Below are 10,016 nucleotides of genomic sequence, written 5' to 3'. Positions count from 1 at the left end.
CCAAGGGGTTCTAATTTTATTCTGGGGCAAAGCAGTTACATGGGATTTACCTAAAAAGGCAGCTTTTACCTCTCAGCTTGCCTGGGAGGGAAGTGCAACGCCAGTATAATTCCATTTTTGTGTTTATACTGATTTCGCATGTGAACAAAGGAAGAATGGGGTCACTATTATGCAAGCTTATTCTTTAAACTCCCCCCCGCCCCCCCCCTTTTTAAAAGGAACAGCATTTGAAAGGGGCAAAATGAAAATGAAATACGCAACTCACACACAGGAGTTAGGCACTGTTTAGTTCTAATATTGGATCCTATTTTTGCAGTCTCAGATGATTCTGCCACTAGAGTAGCATTCGCTTTGTTTAAGAAGGGAAGAAAACTTGCCATTTTCCTCTCCCTTCTTCCTCAACAGCAAACCTCTGCAACAAAGTAAGAGACTACATTAAATGCAGAGATGAATGGCAAAGCAGCATTTCTCTCTTTTCCCAGATCCTCTACAGGAAGATCTACAAAACTTCCAGTCTTGACAGGAAATAGGTTCCAATACGTCTTAAGTACTTTCCCTCTTTTTAGTATTTTGGTGCCATGGTTACCCCGCTAGCTACCATTATCTATTTTTACCCCTCTCTCCTCTTTTGACTAAGGTTTCCTGACACATTGACACTTATCAAGGAATGACAATTTTTTAAAGAAAAATTTCTTTTAAGATTACAGGTTATTCAGATGAATATGCATACAGTTACGTAGACTACAGCAGGCTAGAGTGTTTTACAGTCATGGTTAAATGAGGAAGTGGGACAGAGGCTGCATCCAGTTAAGTGACTCTCAGTCCCCAGAGAGTCATCATTTTAAGGCTGTTTGGAACATGGTGGCTTTTACCCATATCGCGTGTTCCACAGTGCAAATGTGCATCAGCCATTTCAATTCTCTTGGTACAGTACATGCATTCAGGTAATGGGAGATAAAACAGCAATCAGAACAGCATATTCGCTTGAGAAGAAAAACAAACAAACAAACCAGAGTGATCATGATATCCAAGGAAAAAAGGTCTTGTATCCCCCCTCCCCACATCAGTGGAATACACTAGCTCCATTAAGAATGCAACAGTTAAATGGACAGTTATATGGTGTTTTGGTACAAGGCAAGCCTCTCCATATTCAAGCAATCACTTTATGAATAAGCCCAATTACTTGTTCACACATGGAAAACCGCTGAAGAGAAAATGTGAATTCCATTGACTGAAAAGAAGTGTAGACTAATAAAGAAAAGCCCTGAATGCGTGTTGGAGTAATGCTCATTTGATTTTCTGAAACCAAGAAAGAGCTTTTGCTCCCACAGAAACTGATGCTCAGTACATCTTAAAACCAGTCTATTTATTAGGAGAAACCTAGATGCAGAGTCTTAACGTTAGGCATCCAGATTTGAAAATTTTGGTTGCAGTACATACCTTAATAGTAATTCTTAAACAAACAAACCAACCCCAACAAACTAAACCACAAAAGTTATGGAATTTTGAAAACTACACTGACTCCTAGCTTAACATATGCATTAGTTTGCGAAGTCTTTTTTGCACAGTTCATCAGGAATTCATAGTACAGTACAAAGAACTATGAAGAAATAAAATCTGAACACTTTAATCTGCAAGAAGCTAATGCATATTTGATATATATTAAGACACAATGTATCTGCCAATTAGATAATGACATTTCTATGATCTAGAGTGATTTTCTTCCCACAGATGCTAAATGATGGCACTGATTATTAATTCTTGATTTTCATTTTGAAGGAATAATAAATCTCTGGTTCTGTTTTTAAAAAAAGCAAAGTAATCCTACTCCAATGGACTCAGGGTGTATTATGAATGTCCCAAGTCAATCAATATCTGTGCAGAAATGTTTCATTCGGTAAGAAAACTTTCCAGATGAATGTTTATTCAGAAGCTGCTTATAAAAGTGGCTCTTGGTAGGGACTGGAAGGAAAAGTGGAATTAAATAGGGAGGGATAGTGTTGTACCAAAATATATAAAGAAAAATTTAAAGCTTTTCAATTAAAAAAAATTTGTATATTCAACTCGCATTAGATACAGATGTGCACAACAGACAGAGCAGTTAGAAACAACAAGTACATTTACAAAGCTTTCTTTTCATAGTTAATTTCTACCAGCATTTCTGAAGGTAACCTACTAAAATGATGACCCTGTTTATAATAAAGGCGCAAAATATTGCTCTGTAGCATATTTTGAAAATAATATAAAAATAATTTCTATATTACAATTTAAACTTGGCTTGTAAAATTCCAACATAATACAGCCTTAAGTCTACAAACAGAACATACTTACAAACACCTTTGTGTTGTTTTCCTCTCAGTTTTAACAATATAGTATTTTAGTCATATACACTGGAAATTAATGTGCAAATTAAAACAGATACCAGTGTCTGTTACTGGAATAATTTAAATTCTATGCTATATACTGTTTGGTGATCCTCTGCGTAAGCTGCCATACCCTAAAACAAATATTCTTCAAATACACTGACAAAGACTTAAAATACGCTAAGCTGAAAAGCCATCTACAATCGGCATCAGTTATTTTGCTTCTCTGGACCTACGTTTATTTGAGATTACTGTGGTTTCTATTAACATATGGGTTTTCACCTGCGCAAAACACTCCCAGTGTTCTGAAGACCTTACTCCCTTACTAGCTTGTACTTTACTTTCACGTCCAGCTTGCAAGTATTTTGCGTGTCCATGAAGCACCTGATTTAAGGCCCCCACTACTAACAGGATTCTGTCCACAGATTTCAGAGGACAGCAGACTGAGCCCCAAGAGGCCTAAGGCTTCCCTCTACTCCTCAGGCAAAATTCGCATCGATTCTCTCATGGGAAGAGTAACGTCAGGCAGCCTGAGGGGAACAAACACTGGCTAAAGGCTCAGGCCTTGATCCCACAAACTTTTATGCTTTTTCTTAACAGTTATGTTAAGCTTCTGAAAATAAGCAGTCTCCTTGATGTCAGGGAGACTATTCATATTGGTGAAGTTGAGCACCAGTGTAACTGTTTGCAGAATCAGAGAGTTAGAGGGCAGTATTTTGTCAGATCTGTGCTGTGCATTTTTTGATATCTACACATTCATCACACGAGAAGTAGATTACCCTGAATATGCCTATATGTACAAGGACTGATATTGCCTCAGCAGACTGCTTTGATCTGCAGTCAAATGGTGCGCAAATCCGTGTTAAGCGTCTCTCCTTAATGCTTTCTGTATCAAGTAATACTGCTCACATCATGAATTTTGCAGTTTTAGAAAAGATGACTCTGAAGACTTCACTTGGCCTATTTAGACTTCTTAAGAAATAAGCAACACAAAACTTTCCAAGTACAGCATCTTTCTTTCACTGATCCCCTTAATGTTACCTTTGACTTAGGAAGAAGGAACTAATTGCTAAAGAAAGCTGGGTCACACACTATATTTCCATTGCATTCATAAAGCTTAATGAACCATAATAACAAAAGGTTAATCAATTGTTTTAAAATCCAAAATATCTGAAGTTACTTTTGATAATCTTCACCACCACCTTCTTCTGAATGAGCTGCTTGTTAGCCATATGCTACAACTGATACCCACATCTGAAAAAATACTTGTAAAGTCTAGCAGTAGTTTATTAACTCTTTATAAAGCAGTTTAAATGGAACTTTAATATAAAGTGTGACTGAAACCCATTATGTATTAGAGGCGTCCTCTGTTACGAACAGACCTTTGTATCAGAGTTTATGAACAAAGTAAAAAAATTGCATAATAGTTGTAAGCCTTTTTTAAATTAGAGAAATTGCACATTCACACATTAAAAAAATTCCAGCTTCCTCCAACCTAAATATCGCCTGGTGATTTTGGACCTATTCTGGGAAGGTGTAGCCAGGATTTAGTCTGTACTTTTGAAATCTGGCCACCAGTGATAATTGTCGAATCACTATCAAAGAGAGAGGGAAAAAGCACATACAAATGCAAAAATATGCCATGTGTATTGCAGCCGCTTGAGCTAAGGGCCCTCCAAAACCAACACTGATTTCTGTACAGCTGGGAGTAAGTGGTAGCTCTAACAAGGTCTGGAAGGTGTAGAGAGGCCAGGTCAGGCACAGAAAAGGACTTGCTGGCCTGTGGGCTACATATGCTTTCAACGTAAGGAAAAACAAACCAAAAGAGCAGTCAAAGGCTGGCCATTTAGTGCAACGGAAAAATACATCTGAAGATTATTCCCTCTCACATCTAGCTAAGGAATGACACAATTTCTTGCAGTGCTGGTGAATGCAACTCATAAGCAGTTGGGAATTCTCCCGGAAAAAAACAGGTAGAAAATTTCCTCTTATAGCTAGACTCTCCTTTTAATGGGACAGTCACTTCTTCAGGAGGAGGCCCTGTTTCTGCATGTTTGGACTGTTTAACACCAACTCTGGTATCAACTTTAGACAACTGCCACAAATAGGTCAGAAATGAAAAAAAAAAAAAAAAGAAAAATCACAGTATTACTTATCCAGAAAAAAAGGACAACTACTAGGAAAAGATGGGTAGATTTTAACTGGCAAATTGCGTTGTAGGCCTGCAACTTCTTTTAATTATCAGATTTTAAGGGACAACAAAATAGTGGGATATTTGAAGAGAGTTCTAAAAGAAAACAGCAATATTAAGCAAATTATTCAAAGATATACCAAGAACAGGATTCTGAGGAAAGAGGCACAACTAAAAAGTGTTCTGTCAGTATGTCATACAACAGATATTTTAAAATGAGCAATCCAGTAGTGGCAAATATTTATGGAAATATCTGAGTGACTTGAGGATGATAGTGAACACTGAAGTTCGGTATCCTATACAGACAAGCCTGTTATTATTCAGAAGACCAATTAATTTTTCAAAATAATCTAACATACAGGTACAATCTATTCAATAATTTAGAACAGAGCAATTTATCTAAATATTGACCAGCTGTAAACCTCTTCCTTTTGTGAGTAGTAGATCTTAAAAACATACTATAGAAACAACTCCTTTGAAAAATGGGGAAACAGCAAATTGTCATGGTAATTGCTTATTTTTACATATGTGCTGTTACTTTTTTCCTCATTCAGAAAGGATGTAACTGACTTAAATACACAGGCTGGTGTAGTTTGCTGCTAATGTAGTACTTCTCAAGCACAACTTTACACAGAAGCAATTCCCAGAGTATCAAATGCTACTGCTACTCTAACGCTCTAAGAATTCTTAAATATTTATTTTTTTCATGAAGTTTTATCCTGTCAGTTTTCTCAGTCTCAGCAAGAAATACAATCAAGTATGATATTTGATTTGTTTTAACATGATCTGGCTTGTTTTAGCATAATCTGCAATCACAGATTTCTTTGGCAATGAGAACTTACATGTAATCACAACAGTTAACCAAAAAAGGACACTGCTTACCAGTGTACGCAACCGGAGACATGGGGTTTAGAATGTGCTTACCTTAAGGACAGAAGTCATATGGACTTTTAACTTCTCATTACGCATACCAATACTTCCTTTTTATGAAGGAATGCAAGTTCAGTACCATTGTGTCTGCTCAGTGTACAGCAAGAAATACGAAGTACAGGTCTGGATTCATGGAACAGCTAACATGGCAAAGACCATGGCTTTTTAGGAGTGGCTAATGGACTTATTTTGAAACTATTCTTTAAACCTCCCATTCAGCAGAAAACCTAAAGATATGGTCAATTTTAAGTATGTGCTCAGTTCCACAAATTTCAGTGGGACATTGGCAAAAGCTTATGTGCTTTCCCTGAAAGCCAGTACACGTCAGCATAAGTTTGTGTATCTTGTTTCACAGACTACTTTAGGCTTGGTTTCAATGCTAACTAGGATTAACTGTATGCAAGTGAAATGGTGCCACCCATGTCAAGAATGAAAACCGGGGTACAGCAGAAAAGAATCAGAAACAAAGACTCTTTGGCAAAGAATCTTTCCTGTGTGGGCCAGAAAAGGGCTATTCCATCATGAGTAAGGCGGAATTCATGTTCTGCAACTTTAGGTGGCAGAGTAAGCAGTCTTGAAGGCAGTACTCCACCTATTTGTGGAAAATGAGCTCTTTTTAAAAAAACGTAGGTAGACAGTAAATGAGTCACTGCTTACAAGTGGAACAATGCTAAAAGATCTTTTCTTACTACATTATGCCAGTTGATGGTGGAGGGTTGCAAAAATGGCAAGTACTATACTCAAGAAAACTTCCGAATGTCATGCCTCTACTTCAACAGGATTTGCGATGTCTGCTTTACAGAAATGTTTCTGAGAACAAAGTTTTTTTTCCAAAGTATTGCAAATACTTATGTAAATATTTGGATATCAGACTTGTGCAAATCTGTGCTGGGTGTTGCCGTTCATACTGGAGGTATTTTATAGCCATCTTGGAACCTCCTGGTGGGTACATAACTCACTCTAGGAGAAGACTCAAAAATAGCTGGAACCAACAGTCTTCAAGAAAGGCTCAGAAGTAGTTATGTTTGCAGTAACTATCACTCAGTAACGTTGAGAAAGGATTAAATAAATAATGATTAAATTCATGCAATGGCTAAGGGAATCAACCGATGCAATACATTTCTTTTGACAAGCAGTTCATTCAGCTCTAAAATGATCTTAAATTTCCTAGCTGGTCATCAAATTTTCCAAATCTAATAAAATTTTTATATTTTAATTTTATTTTAACATTTCTCTCAATTTTAACAGCAATGAAAATACTACTGACATTCAGGTGCCCAAAACTATACTGTGTGGGATTTTTTTGTGACGTGAAGTCTTGCAAGTCATAATGTACTTTTTATAAAACCTGTTTAAAAATTCAGTACAAATAAGAGTGGCTCAAATCTACTTTTTTATGGAAACTTAGAAATAACTGGTAAGAACTTAAAATTAGGAAGAGCTACAGCCCTCATGAATTCAGACCTTTCACTCCCATTTTCCCAGAATCATTCAATTTCAGACTAAAGTGAGTACAAACATTAGTAGTAACGCAATATGCTGCCATGTTAAAAATATGCAGTATGCAAAATCACTACCCTCCTGAAAAAAAAGGCTATGAAAAATTTAGGTTTTACTGAGGAAAAAATACTCTTATAATAGCTATAGCATTTCAAATGTCTGCAAGGCAGATACTACCCTACTACAACACCACATCTCCGGTATTATGACTTTCCCCTATCATTCTACTACCTGAGTGATGTCAGTGTAAATTCAGGCACCATTAGTAAATTTTTGACCAAACATATACACAGCACTGACAAAGGAGTAAACAACCCTTCAGCTTACCAGTATATGTAAAAAAGACACTGACAAAATGGAAAATAATATTTTTTATGATAAATTAATCCTATTATTTCCTCATTGCCCCGGAAAAGCGAACAGCTAGACACTATTTACTCATCAATCCTTTATTCTTTTTTTAAGGATTCCTTTTACTGTAATTCAACACTGTTTACTTTGTAAGTAAGAAAATGGTAAAACTAAGTAGTCACGGAAGAATCCTCAATGCCTGTGTCCCTTGCTTTCTCTCTCCCTGCGCTTTAACTCTTCTTTGTAGCAGTATGAACAGTAATTTTCAGTCTCGGGACGACCATAAAAGGAACAGTTCTCCTTCTTACAGCGGTTCTGCTGGATGGAATATATTGGGCAAACTGTGCTTCTGCCTTGATTTTTATCATTGTTCAACCAGGTCTGAGGAGCATCCTCATCAGCATATTCTAAGCAGTCTCTAATATCGCCAGTATTGAATCCATTTGTGTATGTCTGAGACTTGTGTTCAGTAGGCATGGCATAGCTCAGCGATTCCACTGTGTTCACTGTACGGATACCGGATATCCGGGCTGGGCTATAGCTTTGAGAAGACAGTGATCTGTTTTGTTGGGGATAGGTGGCACAGGTTTTTAAGGTGCCAACCACTGGCTTGTAGGTATCATCTTGGAAGCTCGATGGCTTGGAGTTGACATCATGCAAATGGATGACACTTTGCCTTTGAACTGGTGGCGTATGGCTATAGTGGGCAGATACTGGAATGGGTCCACTTTTCTTAGCACCATTACTAGGTGAAGAAAATGACCCAGGAGTGGGACTAGTGCGATCTTTAAATTTTAAAACCAGTTGAGTTGTATGGCTTTGAGGCAAGACGGGTGATGCCCTATCCTGAGGAGATGTTTCTAATTTTTCTTTTGAATATGCTTCTGGCTCCAGTTTCCTACTAGATGATCCATTCAGTGCAGCCTTTTTCTCAGCATCCTTTCTTTTCTGTTCCTGTTCTGCATTGAAACGCTCCTGTGCACTGGTCAGGTAATAGCCGATCATCTCCTCGTGGAACTGATGCCTATGACTGGTCAAAAGAAGGCCAGCAAAAATAAACTTTCGTTCACCCTGCATGGCAGCTCTCAAAATATTTAGGCTGAGTTTCACGTCAGTGCTGTACTTCCATGGGTCAGACTGCTTGTCAGAGAAGGGCTTAGTGTTCATCTTTTCAATGGGTGAGTTGCTAGCTCTGTCAGTCGGAGATGGAGTGGTCTTTTCAGATGGAGAAGTGCTCGCAGACTGTCCAGATTCCTCTTTGCTCCCTTTTCGAGACTTAGACTTCTTCTCTTTGACTTTCTCTACTGTGTCTCCATTCTTTCCATTCCCTGAATTGGCTCTGCTCATTTTGCCGTGCACCAGGCCTCCAAGACCACCCATATTCTTTTTCAGTTTAATTCCCAGGGTTTTACTGAGGCTTCCTATTTTATTGGCAACTGAATCCGTCCTGGTTTTGTCTTTATCTTTTCTCTGTTTGTCCTTTTCTTTTTCTTTACTGTTTTTGCCATTATTGCCGTTGGAATTACTACAGATGGAGTCTCGGTCCGAGTCCATTGAGTCAGCCAGAGACTGAACGTCTTCCCCGGCTGAAGCTGTAGGGGATTCTGGTTGAGCCAAAGGGGCCTGCTATGGAAAAGTAATTATAATTAGATGCAGCAAAATCAGTTTCATACAGGGACTTGGTGCAAAAAACCCCAAATCCAATACAGATTTTGACATTGATTTTAAATGTACTTTTTAATTTATGCACTGACATTTTAGACTGGTTTCTTCACCAAATAAAGCTCATTCGGCTGTGCTGACTATGTATCTTACTTGTTCCTACAGTAGCTTTTGGCTCATTTCAAGCACATTTGTAGAATAGAGGTCAGTCATTCAGAGGGTCTGTGAAAACCAGTGTCTGAATAGTGGAGAGATGCGAGTTAGTGCTCCTGTCGAGGGGAAGGCTGGAGCACAACCTCCCTGCTTGTGCTGACCAGCTGGCCAGCACACAGAGATCAGCCATTCAGTAGGAAGCATCCACAGTACAGGCTGCCTCTAGCCAGGGGAGAGGCAGAGAGCATGGAAAGAAAGCGATAATATTGTGACGGAAGGGAAATAAGATTCTGCTGAAAGCTGTGAGGGGGATGCAGCATGCAAACCTGTATGTAGCAATATTTCAAAATTCATTATGTTCAAAACCCAACTTATTGAAATTGATTTCGTCATTGTTCACGTCCCTGGTGCATGAAAATCAAAGGTACGATGCACCAGAGCTAAACATCTTGCCTGAAATATTAAACTTAAGCAAGCAGACTGAGGAATACAATGAGGTGTATTCATTCTTATTAGAAATACAATGCAGATACAACTGGTGTCAGAAGTCTCAGTTCCAATTTATATTTTAGGTAAGGTGATAAAACATCTTCCTTGAAAATGCAATAACAAGGATCCTACAAGGATACTTTAAAACTGTTCACTTACTCCTGCAAAACTTAGTCTTGCTTTCAGGCACCATGAAGCTAAAATCCGCCAGTGATAAATATGAAACATTCAACTAACCATAATGACTCAGACCAAAAAAAAAAAAAAAAAAAAAGCAAGCTCTGGAGATGTATGTATTTCCAGCATAGGAATGCATGTCTGCTTCTTGTCCCTGGGCACTTAAATGTCCTCTCTCTCTCTCTGGAACCCCTGAGCAC

At 38.1% G+C, this 10,016-nt stretch overlaps 1 protein-coding gene across 2 annotated transcripts in view; it reads right to left on the bottom strand.

Annotated features, from left to right (window-relative positions):
• Nucleotides 1-7,527: 7,527 nt before the first annotated feature.
• Nucleotides 7,528-10,016, bottom strand: part of OTUD7A (OTU deubiquitinase 7A) — a gene marked incomplete at both ends in the record, with an annotated part of 57,342 nt that continues 54,853 nt past the window's right edge. The window contains one exon of one of the 2 annotated variants that reach the window (XM_082322578.1): nt 7,528-8,961. In XM_082322578.1, the coding sequence (XP_082178704.1) occupies nt 7,528-8,961 (1,434 nt within the window). The remainder of the gene's footprint in view (nt 8,962-10,016) is intronic. The other variant, XM_082322579.1, reaches the window with a different exon arrangement.

This window comes from Platalea leucorodia (assembly GCF_965183815.1).
Source record: "Platalea leucorodia genome assembly, chromosome: 9".
NCBI lineage: Eukaryota > Metazoa > Chordata > Aves > Pelecaniformes > Threskiornithidae > Platalea > Platalea leucorodia.
This window is presented reverse-complemented; position numbering and strand designations above follow the sequence as displayed.